Raw genomic sequence first — 25,299 nt, 5'->3', positions numbered from 1 at the left:
CACACACAAAATTATGCACAACTTTCATTGAATTGAGCAAATATAACCTTCTAAATACTATATAACCTTAAATATAAACTAGTGCGTTCCATCATGAACTATGATTGTTTAACCATTTGATCCGTCAAAATGAAAATCGCCTTTGGCTGCAAAAAACTGACTCGGATTTTGTATCAACACAGACACCTTGTATTATGACATTTCTATACATATACGACGTCTCATAATAAAAGTTCTATGTCCCAATAGTATACTTCTATTATTTCTATACATATACCATTGACACAGTATTATATAATGACATATATATATATATATATATATATATATATATATATATATATATATATATATATATATATATATATATATATATATATATATATACCGTTGTCATGATATTATATAATGATATTTATATTCATGTGTTATTGTCACACTAGCATATAATAATGTTTATACACATATACTATTGTCGCACTAGCATGTAATGACATTTTAATACATATACTATTATCAAACTAGTATATAATAATATTTGTATACATATTTTATTGCCACAATATCATAGAATGGCATTTCTATGCATATAATATTGTCACACTAGTACATGATGACATTTCTATACATATACTATTACCATACTAGTATATGATGACATTTCTATACATATGGTATTGTCACACTAGTATATAATGATATTTCTACTAGTATATTATGAAATTTCTATGCATATACTATTGTCACACTAGTATATAATGCCATTTCGTTATATATACTATTCTCACACTAGTATATAATGGCATATCTACAAATATAATCCTGTCACATTAGTATATGATGACATTCTTATACATATAATATTGTCACACTAGTATATAATGGCATTTTTTCTGTACATTCCCAGCTGTACATTCTGTATAAAGTATGTCCGCTTACTTGCATAGACGTAACTTCTCATGAGCGAAGACTGCCGTTGTAGCCAAATGTCAGGAACCATCTCTCATGGGTTAATACTGGACCAGTACAAGCCTTAGAGTAGCATTGATATCCTTTGTAAAGTTTACTTCATTCCTTCTACAAAATGTACCGTATTCTATTGCTTTGTATAATTGTTCTTCCATATATACACATTCTGCATCTATAATATTTTGTTACATACCCCTTTGGTTGTACCTCCTTACCGATTTCAGTAACAAAAATATTTAATGTGATAAAAAAATGCACATAACTCAGTCATATTATTGATTGATTTATAATGTCTAATCTGATTGAGATCAGAGTGGCCCTAACACTGTTATCGTCTGTGTGTTTCATGACTAATGGAGTTTCCATACTAACACTGCACCATACTGCGTACACTATGGGCGAGTCTATTTAACTCAGACAACAGAGCGACGTAGTTCATCCTATTCGGTAACTGCCGGATAATTCCGTAAATTACCAGAGAGTTGAGAATTATATCCCTTTGTACAGATGTACATATAAATTACTCCGCTTGTTAAATTCGCGCGAAAAGCCAATTGGACATAGAACATGATTAATTTTACTATATGATCTCTACATTTGTTTCTCAGTACTGATCTTTCCACTTTTTAACAATCAATGCAAATCATATGTTAATCTAAAATACCTTCAAAAATGACTTACCGGTGAAATTGTTGTCAAATGTTGACCTGCTCTTTTTTGATATGCTGGACTGTCAACATAGCAGCATGTAAACAGAACACAGATTTCACTTCCACATCATCACCAAGGCCTTATTACGCACTGTGCACTGTCGCCAAAATACACACAGACAACAACACCCTGATCCCATATTATCAAGAATAAACAGTTACCTTTAAACCCCTAACAAAAATGCATCAATAAAACTCTTCTATCACCAAAAAAAAACTAATTCCTGACAGGCCCCATGTTTTATGCCAATTTTAGTCAAACTTTTATATTTGCATGCTATACCTATTTCAATTTTATACAGGAAGTCTCTTTTAATTTCTTTGCAAACAAAACATGTGACACCTGTCAGAAAGTATGTAGTGCTGGTGTTCAAAAGGGTGCAAGTTCTTGTCCACGTGCTCTTGAGAAACCAAAACTAAATTTGCTATATCTTCCTTAATTATAGGAATTTTTCAAAGCAGTAAAAACCTAATTGTAATACAAGTTAACCATGTCTGAAAATATGTTTGAAATTAAATTATAATGGCAAATTAAATAAACATTTAAATTTTAAAAACTAAATTTTATTGAAAAAATTTTCATACAAGTTTTAAAACACAGTTTGACAAATTTTGACAGAAAAGTTGACTAAACAAATGGTAGTTTGGGTCTGTACAACTGATAACATTTTTCCCAGGGGTAGTGAAGCATCATAGTTCATAGTGATTTTGGCAGCAAACCGCAATATGCCTGTCCAGATGCATATAGGTGTACACATTAAAGAAACAATGACAGGTGCTATGTTCCACATTTACTGTGTCAGGTACTTAGGCTGTTTCCATAACTAATAGCACATTCAGATTTAAAGAACTGATGGGACCACTACCATTATTTTATAGCGAAAATGCATTCCATTTCAATGTCGATAACTACAAAAGGTGGCAATGGGATAGGAAAATAGTTTCTAGGGAGGCTCTACCTTACTGAAAAATGGTGCTGATCTCTCTCGTGAAGACCTAAGCCATGTCTTTGTGGTGCTATATATCAGTGTGGTGATATGAACTAATCTTGGTCACTAATGGCAGTACACTGCACATGCCCTTATGAAACCTTGCTATCACCACCAGACTACTGGAGAGCTTCCAAGCTGATCCAAACACTTTGCTCCAGATAAAAGGCTAGACCTGAAAATATACAATATGTTTCCCTTAATTCTAGAAAACAGTAAGATCTATGTAAATGAAGTTAAACTGTGTTAGATATGGTGATTTCAAAATAACATTAAGGTTGCAAGCATGGGGCAAAATATTAAACTTGACAGAGTGACACTCAAAAATGTGAAGCAATGGCCATGTATTAAAGTGATACATTCATCCTAAAAATATGAGGTTTCTAGAAGCATATTTAGCCATTTACAAGTTAAATAACTAATCAGGTAGACTATGTATCATAAAGTTTGAGGCAATGTTGAGGCGGTGATGTTTGATCATTGGTACAAACATTAGTGCATACCAGTATACAGGAAAGTCAAGTGACAACTCACTAAATTAGAATATATTAATATAAGCAATCTTATGCATGAGGGAAATAACAATTTTGGATATTGCAAGTGAATACAGCCGAATGTGGTCACACAGATCAACTATAGGTACCAATAAATCCTATATCATCAACTAAATGTGAAATTCTGATCCTCAAAACATGTAAACAAGGATGGAAATTTGCATATGTGGGACATATACAGTGTACGTGCTAAGATCAAATGTGCAAACATAATTCAAATGATCTGTTTGAACATTTATAGTGTATTTTTAAGAGTGTTGGTTGCCAATTATTAAGCTCATTGATTCAGTGGAATCATATATCAGCTGGTGCTTCAATACCGCACTCTGTCAAAGTACTAGATTGAAATATGTTGCCATACATAGGCATTTTCATGAAGAAAATAACATTTTAGGATATTTTCAGTGCACAGAGCCAGAAATGTGCCTTAGAGATTCACTATAGGTACAATGTCAGCCTATTTGATATACTGAATGTGAACTTTTGATCCCAAACATTCTAAAATGGATGGATATTTGTTCATGTGGAATATGTAACCATGTTAAGATCAGTTGTACAAAGTTAAATTCAAATAACCTGTTTCAATATTTCTTATGTAATCTTTAGAGTGTCAGTTAACAAATATTATTAGTAATTAATAATGCATAAAGCAAGATGGATCATTAGAATTACCATAACATCATATAGGCCACAATGCCGCACTACACCAATCAATATCTTAACCAAACTGAACAAAACAATGGAATGCATTTTGTGTTCAATTAACATCATTTTGCTGTTTTTATTATAAATAAGACAAGGATTTCCTTACCTAACATTTATTTTTTTCATTTAGATTTGTTTGTAAATATTAACGATCATTAAACCTTTGCATTTTTTTCTCTTTCATATGGCGTCTCCCTACTCTTCTACGCAAAGGTAAGTGCAATTTTCATCATTACTTATAGTTTATACATGCATTTATACATGTCATCAGACGTAAAATGTTTGAAAAAAAACAATGAGAGAACTTAAGCCTTCTGAAACCTACTTCAGTTTAGTACATTTCATGCGTATCATTTGCTGTTGACATCGGAATAACTTGGGATATACTTCTTGAATTTAATATAAATTATTGCTGTTTTAAGATTGATTTCCGCTTGATTGAAATCGTCGCATGTACTTCGTAAGTACACTTGTGTGCAGCCGAATGTTCTTTTTCGAAAATACTTAATGTGTAAAAAAGGTACTTGCACCTGTAAGTAGAAAATCATTTCACAGACATGCTTTACACGGACAATTTGGGGATATGTGCTATCGTAATAAGGGTATTTAGACATTCAGCAAAATATACCTTTTATTAACCTGCAAAAAGGTGAGATGGTGCATTGCAGTTCAGTGACATAAAAAGGTAAAATGACTCTTATCCTATATTTGATAGAACTTTGAGACTTAGAGGGTCCGTTGACAAGAAAATTACTGTACTAGTGCATAGTTTATTTAATTGATGCTTCTTTATCACTCTAAAGCAATAAAAAAGAACTATGAAGGAAAGAAAAAGGGAGAAAAACTCATTAGGACCTAGCAGATCAAAGCGTTTCTCCTCACTTCAGCTAATATGCAATTAAAAGCCCATGCATATAACATCAATACGTAAATAAACAAAGTGGCATGCCGGCAGGTGCATCTGTGAAAAAAGAAAAAAGAGAGGTATGTTCCTTTCCCTCATCAAACATTTGTTATATTTTTACTATTTTGTTAGTAAAATTATGTATTTATGCATGCTGTAGTAAGGGGCTATTACAAAATGTCGCATTGTTTACGTTACATATGCTTGTCCGTGTGTTTCCAGCATATATGTTTTTACATTCGTGCACTATGTCAAATGTTTATTCCAAGGATCAATATGTACCGCTTCAATTATAGATGAAGAATGGCATTTCAAAACCATGACTCGTGGTTTACCGATTTTTGATAAGTACGTGCCAGTCAATATTTATATTATTCTACAGTAAAGACAAAATTGGTCACGTGCGCCTTATTACAGCTTTTTCTTTGGACACAATACACATCTCAACTGGATGTACATAATCACCTCGTATCAGGATACCAATTGTTTTGTTGGTGTTTTTACTTTCTCTCCATATACCTGCAGGCTAATGTTTGTTAAAATGAATATGCCTTATATCCTACTTCACCATGCGTGTTAAACACTGTCATAGATAGCTATATTAGACAATCAATTTGACAAGGACATAACTTTATACGCCGTTGCACTTAAGAGAGATAACTCAGCTGGAACTAGGCAAATGTTAAGAGTCATTCAGTCACAACTCGGCTGGAACTTGACAATGGTTAGATTCATTCAGTCACAACTCAGCTGGAACGTGACACTGGATAGATTCATTCAGTCACAATTCAGCTGGAACTTGACAATGGTTAGAGTCATTCAGTCACAACTCAGCTGGAACGTGACAATGGTTACAGTCATTCAGTCAGATTCTTTTCCAATGATGTTTATCATATTAGAAAAATAATAAAACAAATTTGATCTGGATATAAACTGACATAATCTCACATATTGAAAAGTGATTAAACTACATGTATTTTAAGCTTGAAAAGAAACTACAACTCACGTACAATGAACCAATCACAGCTAGTTTTGTAGTTTTTATGAATACAGTGTTCGCTACACACTACATTCTGCCTCCACCCCACCCCAGGCTAGCGCAATTTGTACCATTTTGCCAGCTGAAATCAGTTTTATGTATACGTTTACTTTTTGCGATCGAATATTCCATATCGGTATAACAATTGTTCACTAACATGAAACTAAATTGCAGATGCAATCCCTGATACTAGGTGCTTGAAAGCTCCGCTATACTGAATTTATTGTTTGGTTATGGAAGGGAAGAAGCTTAAACAAATATGTACGTGTCTTGGAACAGCAAACAGGGTTGGGCAAACTACGGCCCGCGGGCCGCATACGGCACGCAAAGGGTTTTCATGCGGCCTAGGAACAAGTCATCATACGCACTGACTGTTTATGTTACTCTGTTTATCAAATAAATATGCTTCTTTTGAAGTTCAAGTTTTCAAATATTAACAACATATTAACAACTGAAATTTAATTAGATATTATTTAGAAAAACCTTTTCTTTTTGCTATTTCAAATATTAATTATTTTACTTAATGAACTATGCGGTCCGCGACAAGGTGTATATTTGTGTATGCGGCCCTTGCAGTGGAAAGTTTGCCCACCTCTGGGTTAGATCATCTATTTAAGGCAGCAAATATGTAGGACATGTATGTATTGTAAGTATTGTGCGTCTTTTGCTTTCTTAAAACTACTTGGGGACAATGAGATGGAAATAGTAACCTACTTTTCATATACTATTCTGTTCAGACTCATTTGCATATCGGTTTAGTCTGCTTAGTAGTATGGTTAATTCTTTCCAGCACACGTTTACTGAACTTATATGCAGATCGTGTTTGAAGTAAATCTTACATGTAGAATGTCTTGCGATTAAAAGTATCGGCGGAATTTCCTGGAGCAAGACATGCAAATTTGATTACACTAAGATAATGCTATATAAGACCTTCTGAATTTAGCTTGGACTGACATAAAGTGTACGTGTAAATAAGCTTGGATGGACATAACGTGTACGTGAAAATAAGCGTGGATGGACATACATTGTACGTGTAAATAAGCGTGGAATGACATACAGTGTACGTGTACATAAGCGTGGATTGACACACGGTGTAGGTATAAATAGGCATGGTTGCTCATATTCCATGTTGGTGTGCACAACAATACGCAGGTAGCATTTTAATTCCGCACCGATTTAAGTTTGACGACATTTTCCAAACTGAAATTGCTACAACAAAATGTCCATGTGCACCGCCTACTTACATATGGGACAGTTCGAAATTTGATCGAAAAGTTTTAGAGGGGTGGCTTCCACTGCATCCGATTAATGTCCCCGTACACACATACAAATTTGTAGCACAATTCTTTCAAAACTTTGAGTTGAAATCAAAATACAGCTCAGATTAAGTTCCTTGTGACTTTTTCCAGAATTGAAGGAATCGTTATGGTGAACTCATTATGGGATGGAATCCCATAATCTTTACAAATGCTGTCACTTCACAAGCTATCGATGCTCCTGTTCAAGACATACGTCACAAGAAGACAGAACAACATTACGTTGAAAGGAGCTAGTTGGGAAAGGTCTACTAAAATTACTGTAAACAGATTTTTTTATTAAAAAAAAAAACGTTTGTTATTGAACATTTTTATCAAAGATACTAATTTAATCCTGCACCGGTATGCTGGTTTGCTACATTGGCTGGCGTTACCTACCAAACATCCTCTTTTTGCCGGACATGTCCTCCCTTTCGGTCCTTAAACATATAAAGACATGGGTGCCCGCACGTAGGAGAAAAAACAACAGATGGGGGTATGGGCACTTGCCCTCTCCCCTCTCCAACTTATTTTTATTCTAAACATCGTTTGGCCTGTATCTGTAAACATTCATAGCTGACAACTACACGTTTGCCTCACTACGACCCCTGGAAAAATTTCTGACGGCGCCCTTGTATAAAGATTCTGTTACAAATAACCACTTTATAGAGTGTGCTCGTTTCTGAAAGTTCAAAATTCTGGCTAATAAGTTGTGCATTTTTATGTGAATTTCGAATAAATTTATATCGAAATGGCTACAATGCCTTCTAACATTGATATACTCCGCGCCTTGACGTGGAGCAATAAGTCACAATTCACTCCGGCTTTATATTCATGCGGTTTATTCATTCCTAGTTGAGTTAAGTCATGTAAACATCCATTTTCCTAAATGTTTGGATGATTGTCATGGGATCTGATGTCAGTTAAACCATGTTGTAATTTGGGTTTTGCGCGCAAAGTACTTAACAAGATTTTCAAAAAATAAAAGTTGTCCAAACAAATTCATGTTTTAACTTTTGACCTTGTGTAATCGATTTATGTTTCACATATATCTGACTTCCGAGGAAACGCGTACATAACAATGTTAGGAGCGTTGAAATATTTATAGCAGCCTTTAACTAAGGGGAATCGACTCAAATGGAAAAGATAAACAAATGCTCATTTTCTTATTCAAAAAATGTCAAAGGATAAGTTCTGCACATCGTAGTGGATTAATTTACCTTTGTCGATTATATAAGGAAAATATACCGCAGTTTTGTTAAATTGTTTTTCGCCTCAGTGCTATCCTGACTGACACGTTTGATTATAAAAGCCGACATATTCACAACCTAATTTTCCCAGGCATCTGATCAGGAGAAATCGGGGCTGCTCCTCAGGTCTCAAACATGCTTAACTTGGTAAATATCACTGGCACTGATTATTAAATACGTATCGCAGAGCTGGCTGACGAGCTCGTTTCGGATTTAGCTTTGATGTATTTTCGCCTCGCTATTAATTGTTTTTGTAGTTTGGAAGAAAATTGAATCTCTGTTTAGGAATATTTGGTTCATTTTAAATTTATTTTAACTAAAAATTTTACCATTTTGACAGGCTTAAGTTCTTATTTATGATACGTGCCATGGTTGCCAGTACATAGGCAAGTGTGTGGGGGTGGGGTGGGGTGGGGGTTAGAGCACGTGCCTCCACCCAACCCGGATTTCACTTCTAAACATGTTTTAGTCTACATCCGTATAACTTTGTGACGTTCTGTCGTATTGGGGTGGGGTTCTCCCAATATAATTTAATTAAATTAAATTGAAAGTTCCACCCTGGCTCGTTAGGTTAGAAAGTTAAATTAGTGATGATGTAGATTTACAGCTCTGAGCCCCCAGTCAGCAGTGCCGACGGTTAAATTATAGAGAACACGAAGATGAAATTCAATTAATAACAATTTAATAAATGTGATAATTTGAAAACGATAACTTCCAATCATTCGTCTTTCCCTCGACCTAGTGACAGCCTAATTCATCCCGTGATTTACAGTGTGAGTTCGATTTTCCCCCTGTCCTTGCATCTACTCATCTATTTCTTCCCGCTGATTCTTCCTTCTTTCCGTTCCTCTAACTCCTTCTTTGTCTCTGTTTCCTCTCTACTATCTCCTCCAGCTTCGCTCCAGACTTCAACTTCTCCTTTCTCCTCCTTTTATTATCTCCTCCTCCAATTCCGCTCCCAGACTTCAACTCCACCCTCTTCTCCTTCCCTCCTTTCCTCCGTCTCTCTATCCGAGACAACGGGACCAAACTTTGACTGGTCTGTCCCTCAAAGCTTCCTGTGAAAAACCACAAGGCGTTAACAAATGTTTTATCGAACCTCACCTCACACTATAACGACAATTAACCATCAGATAGCTGTCACTGTTTCGGCCACGCATGCATACACATCGAAATTCCCACACACTTCTTGCAGGGTAAACAATGGCGTAATAACACAGTATCGGCGAATTGTTATACAGACATCAATACATTGCGTCACGTCAGTATATACACATATATATTTAATCTCATCGTACTACAATCTGACAAAATCAGACGCATGTCTGTACATTACAAATATTCAACAATGGCAAAATCTATAATCATATGAACATATGTGTTAGTCTACTATAAAATACCCACATAGCAAAGTACAATATTAACTCTTACGACGGCTAGCAAGCTATATAATTCTTTACAAATATCAACTCATCTCTTCAAAATATGCAAACATATTAACAAAACAAAGTAATTCTTCGTACTACGATTCTAGTAATAATAAAGTATACATACGACCTACAATTAAAATGCAGTCCCATTCCACAAAGACCGAACAAATATCTACTGACCTTTTGAAGCTTTCTGTACCTAGAATTTCCCGCTCTAAGATTTTCCCGCCAATAACGAATGGCTATTCGGAGTTACGCTAACCTCTTCTCTGAGTAATTTCTCTCCGCGAACTAACTTTTGCCGGAAAACGCAGGGATATCATTCTACCCAAATCAAGGTCTCCCCCCTGTCTCGATTCTGATTGGGTGGCGCTGTGCCCCTGTCCAATCGTCTTAGCGGCCAGTTCAACCTGTCTGTCTGTTTGCAGGGGAAAGAAGTTAGGACACTCCCACTTCTTCAGGCAATTTCTTTTGATCTGGGAACATTTCGACACCTAGGTGATAATTGGCTGTCTGTGACTTTGCAACTCCGATGTCCGGTTCTTCTATTCTAGCCACAACAATCTTACATAACGGATTAGTGCTAGCCTTCGGCAATGTTCGACATCAAACAATGACCCGTCAGAATTACCTTGATTATACATGTTTCAAACTGGGCTATTCTGGGTCGGGGTAAACATGACAAACTTAATATCTGACCTTTTGTATCCCCTCTCCAATAATTCTTCATACGCGCCTGGTACCTGCTTAAGTGTATACAGTTTGATAGAAATACGTACATGCATAATGATTCAATCAATATTTTAGGTTAATATCACCAACTGTTATTGACAATATCCGCACACCAATGTACATTCATTGTGCAACGATGATAAAAATAATAACCATTTAATGTAATTGATTATAAATCGATCGATCCTACTTTTTAAAAGTCTGTATAGTGTTGCGTTGGTAATATGTCTTATTGCCAACTAGAACACTTTCTATTTTCGTGATATGATTGTTTATGGTGAGCCTAATGGTATGTCCAAGACATATTCAATTTCGAATCGTAATCCATCGAAATCTGCAGCACTGCAACTACTCGATTTTTTTTTCATTTGTACGACCAGCTTCCAATGGCGGATATCAAAATAATACATTTTTGCTCGAGATATTCTCTATGGTTTACATAAATAAATATATATAAAAAATTGTGGCCGTTACCAAGGCGTCAGTTACATTTGTGCGTAGATTATGTTTTCGATTATTCCTAGACCGTGAAATTATTGATGTTTAAGTACAGCGTAAAACAAAAATACATTGTTAGCCGTAATAATTGTGGTATATTATGTTATAATACATATATACGATTCAGTCATTACAACTTCACATACTAGGAAAGTCAGCCAGACGTATATGGTGAACAATTATTCTAAAAAACCGTGAATTCATTTCGTAGGTAATATTTTAATGCTTTTGTGAAAAATCACGTTTTATCGGGAGTGAAATTAGTGGATTGAGGTGGAGTCGAATGGATAATTCAGATATCTAAAAATAAGCTCCGCCCACTAAGTTACTGTTGCTTCGGCTCATACGGTAACGTGAAAATGGCAGATCCAGTAGCATCATCAAGTTATTTCACATGAAAATATTCTCGACAATATTTCTGAAACTTTTGTACCTGAACGCTTGATTCTTTCCGAATGTGCGTTAAAGAAAGGCTTGAACTACTTACTCACACGGATATATTCATGAAAGTTGTAGCACGTTGCTGGAGATCTAGGAGGCAGAAGAATGATCCTAACAAATTTCAAGAAGGCATTTCGCTAGACAAAAAAACAAATAACACAATCTTTAGGCATATTACGCTTGTATGGTTTTAAACAAAGTAATCAAAAGTGAAAACCACTAACTTTTATAAAATTCAACATATAATTTATTTCTCTAGAATACTAAGTGAAAATATAAAACAAGAACTTACGATATTGCGCACTAAATCCCAAGTAATCCTAGAATTACGAACACAAGTCAAAATAAATAAAGTTCTGAATAATCTTAAGTGGTATTTGGATGAATTGTCAACACTGAAGGTGTTGATGTTCATGTACTGACCTGTATTCTCTGATATACTACTATACCAATGGCCTAACTTGTAAAAATGGTCCAACAGTCTTTTGTTGGATCACAGAATTATAATCCAAGATTTCATTGTTTGAATTCACTATAATCCTCAAATTATGTCTCATTCTAAGAATATGTTTGAACACTTTGTATTTCCAGAGAATTATACATAATTTCACCCAAATCAAAATACTGAACAGCCATAATGCGACTGATTCTGCTCAGATGTTAACGCACGAATACATTTTTATCCAGTAAAAAATTATATAAAAAACTAAGACTCAAAAGAATAACCCGGATGAAGGCCACAAGTTCATTTCCAGAAAAATCTTTGTTATAATGAGAAGGTATGTTACTAAAATTATAATTTAAGCACGTGACAAACATCAGGTACACCAGATCCACATATGAGAAAAATACCAGTCTCCTTCACTCAGCTTACGATCATGATCCTAATAATTATCCTAATAATTATCCTCAACTCATAAATGAAAAAACAAAACCTATTTACAGACTGTCACTGGTCGAGAACAACAGGAACTTGATTTTGGACAAGGCCAAGTAAAACTAAAATATTACATAAGCCATAGCATGTAATGAATTATAAAAAGTACAAGCAAAAAAAAATGCAAATTGTATGTATATGTTAATTATGAGAACTAAATAATAAGGCTTCATTATTTTTACAAATTTATAATAAAGTTTTCGTTATGTACTTGTAACTGTTAAATGTTTTATTGTTCATGTATAATTGTCATATAAGAATAAAACAAGTACATTTTCATATACAATTAATAATTTAATTATGTGTAGGAAAACAAACGTTAAAGTTACAATAAATAGCTGTTTTACGCTCTTTACCCATCGTTAACCTGTATCCTGCGTTGGATGGACCAAATATTTCTTAAAAGTATCATTGATAAACCAGTAAATTTAAATTCCATCTTGTCCATTTAAAGCGATAAGTTATCATAAACTCTTAAAATAAGGAATTAGAAATGGTACAACGAAGTAAGCCACTATAGGGACCTTGATAGGGTATATATTTGCATCCGCCACTACCTTTGTTCTAAAATTAGAGTGACTCGTTTTATCTTACATCCTTGATTTCATATCATTCTGCAGGTATTCGAAAATCAGTAATTTGTGCGATCGTTTTTATCTATAGTCAGCATAAAAATATTTTAACAACTGACAGGACATAACTTATTGTCATTTATAGTCTCAAAACTAGTGAAGTCAAATAAATATTTGATTACAATCTTACTTCTTCGCAATTTATAATTCCTTACAAGTTTAGAATTTTGAAATAATTTACGTCAAAATCTAATTTTATAATTATAGACATAATTAGGGCCAATCCAGGACTTAAAGTATAGGGTGGTGCTTTGTAAACTTGACAACAGTTACAAGTCAATGCTCAAGTTTGAAAATTTAAACGAAAATCAGCACTAATTAGCGTGCAGCAGAATTCTAATATTTTAAATTTTAATAAAAACCCAAGGTAATAAAAAGACAAAAATAAACAACACGCATATAAACATCTACTTAACTGCATAAAGCATGATGACTCAAATATGATATATAATTAGAACATAAGCATACAATTATCATACAATTGTATGAAGCATTTTCACATATGGAACAAATAGTATCATTATTTAAAACAGTTTTGTGTACTTATACATGAAATACGATTATAAATAATGTATCACTTCCAACGTTAGTATTTTCCATGTTGGTAATTGGTTGTAGAAAATAAATTTTAACAAAACTTGAATTCGTTGTTTATAAAGATCATCTGCTTAGCATGTGCCCCAAGTACAACGATAAACCATTTTTCTGATTCAAAGACGGTCTATGTAATCTTCTAAAACTCCACTGCAATGAAATGAGAAAGTAATCAAGCGTGGTCTAAGGTTTGCGATCAAATGTGGCATATAGCAACGCAAAACTACGCAGTGAAATTGATGCCTATTTTTTATTGGTCGATGTGCCCAGTTTGCATAAATGGATCGTTGTTCGATGTGCCCTTTAACTCACGGTTTGCAGCAAGCACATTTATACGAAATTTCGTAACTCATGTGTTATGTATTTTTAATCTGCATTCTTTGTTAGCTGTTTTTTTTTATCATTTATTTTACCCATATATGCTATGGATAATTGTATTTTGGACTTGACCTTGTCCGAAATCAATTTCATTTTCTACCTGACCCGAATCATTTGATTTTGGTTTTGTAGTATACATCTTTATCTCAAACTGAGTTCAGAATTTGGGAAATTTCCCACGAATTTCTACCTGTTGTTTACTAACTTTTGTATTATAATTTTAGAAACAGACATTCTAATGATAACTAAGATTTTATCTTGTAGACATATTTCATATTAAAATGGTGCGATTTCATATTAAAATGGTACAACTTATATAAAGAAATATATTTAACAGAACATAATTGGACATACTGAACAAAAGTCAGAGTAATTAGCCCGCATTTCTTCCTTAATCACACAGGTGCAATGTATGGATAAATTACATTATTTGGATAAATTACAATACATGGAGAAATTATTAGTAGGTGGAAAAGCACTGTATGTTCATAAATAGCATTGAACATTAATCGATACTCTTTTATATGACAACATCTTTACTTAGTAATATCTCCCATTCAGATGAAAAGTGAATACGTCCATGGGCCGATTCATATATATTCATAATATAAAAATTTATTAATTGAGTATGAAACTTTTTGACGTTAAATAACGTACACAGTCTGGTGGATAATTGTATTTTGGACTCGCCCTTGTCAAATCAGATCTCCGCTATCCTACGTGAAGATCTGACGATAACCGTTTAAGGGACATTCTCTGGTGACCTTTGAATTTGTCAATGATAATGCAGCTTTCAAAAATCTCAAAGTGAATCAAATCGATGCTCTGCATCCACAGTGCTCTTTCTCTAATCGCGAAGAGATAAGACTTCATCTGATTGGTTGATAAAATTAGCGGTTATGGTAATAACATAAGTTACCAGAACATGACCCCTGAGCGGTCACTGACAGATCTTCATTTATAACAGCGGAGATCTGATTTTAATTGATTACGCACTAAAAATTACACTGACAGTATAATGCATCTACCTTACCAAGGTCATCCATGACGTTGAATTAACAAAATATTTAGGTTTTTTAGTTATAGTGTTTTAGGAGAAGATTGACACTGTTTTGTTGCACTGAATGACGAACAATTAATAACATACAATTAATAGATGGAATAGCCGCAATCGTAGCCAATATGTAGAATATAACGATTTAGTTCATTACGCAAACAAAATTAAATTGAGCACGACATTTGAATGTTACACTTTTACTTGAAATATAATCAATTATATCAATAAAACAAATTTCAAGAGATGATGGAGTAATCGATCATCATAACCCGATTGCTTCCGATTCTTTTGTTTGTGACAGCTCTGCGTTGCCGAATTTCTTCTCTTTCTATCTCTCTCTCTCTCTCTCTCTCTCTCACACACACGCGCGCATATATATATATATATATATATATATATATATATATATATATATATATATATATATATATATATATATATATAAACACCAAGTAAGCATCCTACAATTTTATGTAAAATAAAGCTAAAATCTTAACAAAAAACAAAAAGCAGTTGTGCTTTCAGTAACAAGCCCAGCTACAGAACCGCCTGCTCTCCCATTCTGCTCTTGACTTAGTAGGGGTTAGAGATAAAGGATTTTAAATTATTTAACATGCTTGCCTTATCCAAGGGCATGAACTGGTCACGGCTCATTTAACCATGGGAAGATATACAACTGAACCGAACATGTTGACAGTCTCTGTTATCAAATATCCAGGATGCTGGGATTAATGTTCTGGCCAACTGTCACTACTAACAGCTAGAATATGATACAGACACTGAGAAGGAAATCATACTGATAACAATATAGTCGTAGATGCTCAAGAGATACAAAGGTGTAAGTGAAACTAATATGTGGAGAATCAAGCGCTCAGTGAATTTAAAAGTAGGTGTGAAGTGTCATGGACGTTGTGGCATGATTATTTTATCTACATAATCCAGACGTGCAGTTTAGAATCGTTTCTGTTTTCAATTTAGAAATTGTGACACTTATGATGGATAAATTTCATTTGTGATGACATATCGTTATAGGTGACAACTATTTTAAGAAAATAACAAATTCGTAGCAAATTGGAGTTATATAGACTTTGGAAAATTATTTCACTCGGTAGGTCTTCCAAACTAAAATATATTTTTGTACGAAAAGTACTAGGATCGATGTCTCTATGGACAAACATTTATACTGATTTCACTTCATTCTCTGCCCACTCGAAGTTCTACCTAGCTTTAACAGATATAAACTTTGTTATCATAATAGTGAAACAAACGTCCCGGCCATTAAAAGAAACCTGAGCTTGTATCAGTATAATATTTAGTGGACAAGAGTGTAGCATGCCATGTATTTTTCGCTCATTGTCTTCCACGTGCTTTTCCAGCTCATTGTTATATAAGTAACTCCTGCAAATAAATGGCAAATAATAGGAATCAGGTGATAATTACATTCTTGGCTGCGGTTGATAATAGGTATGGGTTTTTTTTTCTTGATGCCGTGTTATTTAGTCAGGTTCTGATGTTTTATCAATATTCCATAGAAGAAGTTGGCTTGAAATAGCAGTCGTTTCATCAATATTTCTCATCGTTAGTAGGTTGTCAATTAGTGAAAAGAGCAGAACGTCTATTTTTCCGAGTCATTTGATAAATTCCATCTTCACTGATATCTGTAGTGCAGGAGAGACCAAACGCACAGATCGCGAGAAAGGTTCTGCTTGCCTTAAACAAGCGTTTGTGTATCATCTGGTGAAAGCACAATTGGTCGATCACATTACACAAACCCTCACTGAATTTCTCGCAGTCAATTTCTAACTGAGTACGATAAGTGAACAAAAACCTTCTCCTTGTGAGATTGAACGGATTAAAGTGTTTGTAAATGTGAGTTGGTTAGGACTCGTAAACATTATTTGTATATCATACGGCGATACATACGTTCGGAGTGTAGCTATATGAAGACCGGTTCCACTCTGAAACTTAGATGTTTAGGAAATTCAAAGCCAACTAGCATGGGTCAACGGCTGTTGCATTACCGCTGTCTCTACATTCTTTGTATTGTGTCCGTGCTTTTGTTTTCGGAGAGTACATCCCAGTCTATTCCATATCTGAAAATGGGGAAAACTGTTAAAACAGTGTACGGAACTTTAAGGGGGCTCCGAAGGGAGTTCACCACAAATTCCTCTCTTCGTCCAGTTGAGGCGTATTTCGGACTACAGTATGCAATTCTAAAAGGGAATATGTTACGATTCATGCCTCCGAAGAATCCAATTGATCGATTTGATTTTATCAAAAAGTTTGTGAAATACGAACCTACGTGTCCGCAGAGGAAGGTAATTGAGAAGGATTTTTCTTTGTTACTTCCTCATTTAGATTTGTCTTACATGAGACGAATAATGGAATACACAAAAAATAAAACAGAAGAATGTCTGAGATTAAACCTTTACGTGCCAGTGCAAGGTAAGTTAAATATTTTGTAAAATTTAAAAAGAAAATTAAAAAACACGTGTATTTAATTTTTTCAATCGCTTCTCATAAATTTATGCTGAAAAATTTCCTCTCTGACTCGGTTCATTCCAATGCCAGGGTTAAATGCGTCATATATCTGGACATTGCAGCTGTTTTTTTTTTGTTTTTTTTTTTTTGGTGAGACGGGAATGGGAGTCAAAATGTATAGAAAGGGCTGGATTTAGGCATAAGCTAATCAAGCTACAGTAAAGGGCCTCAAAGTCTGAAGGGGCCTCCCAAAATTTCAGAATTTGTTTTTAACTTGTCACAGTTTTATTGTAATTTATATATTTAAGTAATGAGTTAACCCGTGATGTTGTTGAACAATATGTTCATTATTATTATCTATCCTATATAATTTATATAAATTACACAATTTACATTGTACTAATTAGCAAAAGATTACCATGTTCAGTTGTTACACAGCCTTATTCTCTGTTAACGCTTACCAAATAGGGTCTCTACAGCTTCCCATAGCTCAGGGCCTCACCATGACTAAATCAGGCCAAAATGTATAGACATGCTTTACCGAATTCTCCATCAGTAAAAACAGACCTTTTATATCTCTTCCTTGTACGAACTGATGAACCAATCGTTGACACAATTTAGCCATTCATGAACACTTTCATACGATTATCAGTGACTGATTAAATTGACTGGAATTAAATACCCTTAGGAGTGAGCATTTATTGATTACTAACCCTTACATTGATATAATTTACTTTATGAAGAGTAACCAGTTGCATGCAAAGAACTAATAAATTGCGCACATCACTTTATGCGTGGAAGTTTCTCCTTTCAAAATCAACTCCTTATTCAATTCTTCAATGAACCCATACCCGGGAAGACAAATTAAAACTTATTACCAAATAAATCGTACGGTGAGATTTAGAAACAAGCGATTCCTAAATTTTCTTTTATCATACATACATACATACATACATACATACATACATACATACATACATACATACATACATACATACATACGTACGTACGTACGTACGTACGTACGTACGTACGTACATACATACATACATACATACCGCCCGGTGGACTAGTGGTTAGAGCGGGTTCGAACCCCGGCTGAGTCGTACCAAAGACATTTAAAAAATGGTATTAACAGCTGCCTCGCTAGGAGCGCAGCATTAAGAGGTTAGTGTCAGGACTAGTCATGCCTGGTGTTAGGACAATGTGACTGGGTGGGACATCATGATACATGTCTGATAGATATCACTATAAACTGCCACACTGCAGACATCGTCATCGTAGCGATATGATTAAATTTGTTTTAAAGTTACGTTAAAAATCCAAATCACACACATACGCGTACGTGTATGTGCGCCTACATATGTACGTACGTACGTGCTCACATACATACATACATACATACGAAAACCGCTAGGCAGCGACATTAAATGTAGTTTTGCATGGAATGGAAGAAGCGGTTGTTATCGTAATCGAGTTGATGTCTTAGAATAAAAATATCGAGACTGATTAATGCATTTGGATTTGCACCTTATTTTCATTAGGCAGCTTACAAAAAGGACGAATAGTGGCGATATAACAAGTTCCATATCACAACATTAGAGAGGAGTGTGGTGGTTGTTGTGTGCTTCACTATACAATTACTGATAAATTGGTGAGAAAGACTGAAGGGCTCTTTATTAACAAGCAGTCTCTGTAAAAACAATGCATATTGTTATGTTTCATTTAACGCGTTAGGTCCAAGAGAATAACGCGGAAGAATGTCAATTTCGTGGATTATCTACACATTAAGTTGTCTGAAAAAAGAGTCTTATGAAGTCAGTATCGGAAGCCTTGTGTGATTTGCACAGACAATTAGAAACGGAACTTCAAAGCATCATAATGGCTACATTCCGGAGTAATGAGCCAGTGCTTTTTGCCACGTCAAAAAGGCATTTTTGAAATTTATTATCAAAAGAACTGAATACTTGCAAAGGCGATTACGGTCTACAAATATCCAATCACCATGCCCCTACATTTCGGTCTCGAAGAAAGGCAAACATTGCTGACAGGAAAATATTACATATAAAGTGCAGGTGTGCATGTTTGTGTGTGTGTGTGTGTGTGTATTTACTATGTGTGCGTGTGTGTATGTATATTTACTCTGTGCATATTTACTCTGTCTGTCTGTCTGTGTGTGTATGTGTGCGTGTGTGTATTTACTGTGAACACAGCTTAATCAAACTCACAATATACTCATTTTGCCTCTTCTCTGGTATTAGACTTTGTTCTGCGTTCGTCATACCTCATGAATCTCTGTTTTAATCATCTATTTTTCACTCATGGACTTTGGCAAACACAGCAAATATAGTTAAGAAGGATTCTACAGGAACATTTCGGAAAAATTGAATAGTGCCTGAAGGTATTCGAGGTCACACGAGATATTATTATTATACTGAACTGAATCGTGTATTTTCATATGGTTCGATGCGCAGTTATCGGCATGCGTGCGGAAGAAAAACTTCTAGAATATATTGTTTAGCGAAAACAGAAAGCTGAAAATCTCTTCTTTTTTTGTTTAAAGAACGGTAGACTTGCCGAATTCTCGATAAAGAAAAAAGCAGTAAACGGGAACAAGCTTGGGCTATTCAGGCACGGATTTAAAAACACACCTACATTTCTAATAGACGGCATTGTTTATCAAATGGTGCTATGGGCACAAGATATCTCATCATAACGGTCATTACGGAGAACTGGAATGATATGTCCTAGTTATGGCCGGAAAGTTCCAAAGTTTCTTTTTCAAGTATGTACTCAAAAGATAACTTTCTTGCACTGAATATTCATAAGCGTATCGTATTGAAACTGATACTGCTTTTTTCGCCTAGCGTACCTTTAGTATGACACTGAGTTATCCGCCATTTTCGGGCGATTTCCCTCCATTTACACCGCATTGCTCATTCTGTATATCTCCGTCTTTTATACAGCAACGCTCACTCGCAGCATTACTGTTATAAAATTGTATTGAAAAACCTTTGGGCGAAGTGATTGATAAGATAATAATTTGATGTTTTTGTTTCTTGTATAGAAATATCTCCAATGACGACGCACAGACACATGAACATACACATGTGTGATTCGACAATGTAAATATTTATATAATATAATGTAATCTGACCATGTACATATTCATATCATCAGGTCTACACGTCTTGCATGTTTTAAATGAATACGTCAGGCAGATTCGGAATGATTCTGCCAACAACGCATCTAGTATAAAGATCTCTAATTGTTTAAACTGCGTCAACAACTAGTCCTATACTTTTAGTCTTCTATATGCATATGTCAAAAATCCAAACATGGTTGTACTAAAACGCTAATTCTGTCACAAAACAAAGAGGATCATAAAACCACCCACCCGATATATATTATCTGGAATATTGAAAAAAGGTTCTTTAGGCACATACAAATATGCGTATCAAATTTTGCGTGTCAACTTCATGCCCTACCATGTATTTGAATTAAACGATCGTTTGAAAACAAACTGAATAATGTGAAAAAATCCAAATATTGCTTCAACTGAGTTAAAATTTGAAAACAGTTAATCCATATAATCATTTGTCCACTTTAAACTACCTCCATTAGTTATTGAGCAGTTGCACTACAACGGATTTGGATACGACGTACGGACGGATACAACACTATACAGCCAGCTCGCTATAGATACAACACTACAAAGACATCAGACTATACAGACACAACACTATACAAGAATAACACTATACAGATATAACACTATATACACACAAAACCATACGGACATCACACTTTACAGATACAACACAAAACAGATACCACACTATACAAATATAGATAGAACACTACAAAGATAAAACACTATACAGACAACACGCTATACGGACATCACACTGTACACACACATATATATATAACACTGTACAGATAGAACACTATACAGACAATACACTATACGGATATCACACTATACAGATACAACACTATATAAGTATAACACTAGAGATAAAACAATATACAGACATCACGCTATAAAATAAAACAATATATAAATATAACACTGTACAGATACAATACTGTACATATAGAACACTATACAGACATCACACTATAAAAATACAACACTATACAGACACCACACTATAAAAATACAACACTATACAGACACCACACTATAAAAATACAACACTATACAGACATCACACTATAAAAATACAACACTATACAGACATCACACTATAAAAATACAACACTATACAGACACCACACTATAAAAATACAACACTATACAGACACCACACTATAAAAATACAACACTATACAGACACCACACTATACAGTTAGAAGGTAATTAGCAGCACGAAATGCATCATAATGTTTAAGCTTTGTTGCGGTTTTTTCGTTTAAACGCGCAAAAAGTATGACTGACTCAGAACTTCGACCGTCGATAATTTGGAGGTCATGGAAAATCACATTCTGGGGTGGCCGAGTGGTCTAAAAGCTCTCGCCTTTACCTGTGACTGCCAACTCACCTCTGTCTCCGTGGGTTCGAGCAAGGCCGTAGAAAGCGATGACAGGCAATGGGGTAAGAAAACACTTTGGCCTTTCCTAGTTCTTGTTCAAACAAACGTTTTCTTTTATAAAATTAAAATGTGGGATATATACCTGGTACCCCTCCCTTGTCGACCCTGGATTCGAGTCTCGGCTTCAACCAAGGTAGGTGGTTCTTCCCGGGTCTTTTCAGTGTTATTTCTCCAACAGTGTTAATGTGGCCGCCACGTATAGCGAATAGTGTATTGAAAAATAGCGTGAGACCCTCAACAGCAGTAGCATTGAGTTCTGTTAATTAAAATCTAGTAATGCTGCATTGGACAGCCTGATCCAGCGAGTATCTTAATAAATGACGCTTTACAAGCAATTGTTACTGGTTGCAATTAATAAGACTCATATAACTCTTGACAAGCAGCAGAAGCAAGGAGCTTGACAACTGGATAATACATAACTGTCCGTTACATAACATAATTCTTAAATATTCACTGACTAAACGATTCGGAGTCAAAACATGCCTACCCGTAACAATACTTGTTCTCCATTCAAACACAGTACCGCACTCGGAATGTAGAATGAACATGGAAAAACATCCAGACAAATAGACCGTATCCTATATCAGTCAATTTGTACAGGTGCAATCAAATTAATTACTTTAAACTAAAAATGATCTATTACTTGATGCCTGTTACACGGGGGGAGTGAATGTCCCTCCGTATTTGGTTTTCGTTATCTAGGGGTTGACCGCCCTCGATGTTATTGCCCGGTTCGAGTAAATATAAATATAAGTGGTGAAACTTATAGGTGGAATAGATAGAGATCTGAGCAGGTATATAGAACAAACCAACACAAGCCCCCGTACATGTAAACAAACAATTTAATCAATTACATACAAACACTGTGAAAATTCATTACATCAGGAATGTACTCTGCTTTTAGAAATTTAACTTTCACCGAAATACAAAGAAAACGCAAATAGATCTACATAAGATAGCCGACCTGTTACTGATAGATTTAGTTCATCATAGGATCGAGTGAAACAATCGAAGTCAATGTCTTGTACGATTTCATAACCTGCTCGTCCTCAGCCTGTTTTTGCTTCCTCTGTCGCTGTTCAGACCCTTGGATCTCAGGATGATACTTCCTACCATCCGTCTCAGGACACTCTCAGAATAAGTCTTCAGAAATTAATACGTCGCAGGATTGCGTCACAGGATTATACGTCTCACTGCACTCTTCTCTATGCTTCTCCGTATTGATCTCAGAATAACATCCCTCATTCGTTCCATACGTCTCTGGAGCTACTTTCTCCCTTTTAGATAAATATAAATAGAGACAACCTAAATTTCCCGTTATTTATGAAACGGTTAATTCTTCATTATTCTCCCTCGTTATCAGATTTCACTATCAGTGCTAAACAGACGCTAAGGCTATCAATCGACTCCACATGTCCTATAATGACCCTAGTTAGTCAAATGGCTAATTCGTCACGCCTTGACCTTACACATTAACACATACGCGAGGCCTGGGGTTCTGAGCCAGCCTCAATTTACACAGTGAATAAATAGGATACATCACGTCAATCAATTACTAGATCATTTCCTTCAATACACACTTATTCTTAATCATACGTGAAATCTTCTAAATTCGGCGAATTCACACGGATTCTTGTAATCATATTAACTAATATAATGTACTAAATTCTTAGAACATAATTCTTATGCAAACAAGACGACAAATTCAAACAATTCGTCAAACTTATCTAAAGAAGATTAATGTACAACTTCCTATGCATAAACTCAACACAGTTAAACTTCATAAAGCAAATTATTACACGAATGTAGAAAAAGATTCATGCAGATACAAGTAATAACTTCAGCAAAGCATTATATATGGCATCAACAAATTACATGGAATTGTCACACTGCTTTGCTTTCAACGTTCCTCCCTCTAATCGGTAAATTAGTTCGTCGGTTCCTTTCGACAATCGTCCCCTTTTTGGACAACAGTTTTACGGAAATTTCTTGCAAATTCCCGGAGTCGTAACCTTTGGGTCCCCTCTTGTAGGAAAAGCTTAGACTAATTAAAATTCGATGCGGGCGATAATAAAACCTATGAAATTTTGTGTTGGAACACGCCCTCTCATTTAACGTACCAATCAGAATCAAATATCTGTGCCGCCTTTTTCCAGAGGCGCCAAAGTCAGGGTCAACTTGACCTGGTAGTTTGAGTAACAGAGTTTCTGCGTTCTCTCAGTTGTGACAACTTTACCATGAAAATGAAGTTTTCCTTGTCCTAAATTGTCCGCCTGGCTGCTGTATAAACAAATGTTTAATTAGGAACAGAATTCTCCCTCTAAAGGACATTACCGTACACGGTAGTATAGCGATATGATACGCGCTTGTCTTCATAAATCTAATTAATGGTTCTCTGGTCTCAACTAATGTATTCTTGTTAGATCGACATAAAATTTGCCACTTCACAATGCCATATAAAACTTAAACTAGAACTGATGTGATAGTCATGAATATGGAAGAAATGTAATAATATATAGTTCACATGACAGATGCTATAGCCATGGATAGGAAGAGATGTAATACTATATAGTTCACATGACAGATGCTATAGCCATGGATAGGAAGAGATGTAATACTATATAGTTCACATGACAGATGCTATAGCCACGGATAGGAAGAGATGTAATACTATATAGTTCACATGACATATGTTATAGCCATGGATAGGAAGAGATACTGTTTTAGTGGTACGTATAACTGTGCTATAGTAATGAAACGGGAATATACGCTGATTGAATGGTACAAATAACTGAAGTTTAAAATAAGATTATGGAAGCATTACATATTGTAAAACGAGAGATCGAGTAAATTTACGAATCATTAGATTGAAAAACCCCACACTATTTTCAAGGAACATAGTTAATGTTTACACAATGGTTTTGCAGCTTTCGACGCCTAAATCTACAAGCACAGTGATGTGTACACATTTTGAAATGCTACAAATGGATATTATGTAATATTGTGACAATATTTCAAAAGTAATGATATAAATATAATACAAATAATAAACCGCTCCGGTGGCCTAGTTTTAGTTCGTGGGTTCGAACCCCGGCCGAGTCATACC

At 34.9% G+C, this 25,299-nt stretch overlaps 1 protein-coding gene across 3 annotated transcripts in view; it reads left to right on the top strand.

Annotated features, from left to right (window-relative positions):
* The window catches only part of LOC149799319 (neuroligin-4, X-linked-like), a 417,548-nt gene that overhangs the window by 206,082 nt on the left and 186,167 nt on the right, over window positions 1-25,299 (top strand). The window contains exon 1 of one of the 3 annotated variants that reach the window (XM_089958627.1): window positions 16,640-17,559. The exons of the other annotated variants lie outside the window; for them this stretch is intronic. Within the exon in view, the coding sequence (XP_089814753.1) occupies window positions 17,055-17,559 (505 nt within the window). The 5' untranslated portion in view covers window positions 16,640-17,054. Of the gene's footprint in view, window positions 1-16,639; window positions 17,560-25,299 lie in introns of those variants that run through there. 3 annotated transcript variants of the gene reach the window in all.

This window comes from Sinohyriopsis cumingii, chromosome 5 (assembly GCF_028554795.1).
Source record: "Sinohyriopsis cumingii isolate HCF-2022 chromosome 5, ASM2855479v2, whole genome shotgun sequence".
Classification (NCBI taxonomy): Eukaryota; Metazoa; Mollusca; class Bivalvia; order Unionida; family Unionidae; genus Sinohyriopsis; species Sinohyriopsis cumingii.
Note: the sequence above shows the minus strand (reverse complement) of the source record. Positions and strands in the feature narration are given on the sequence as shown.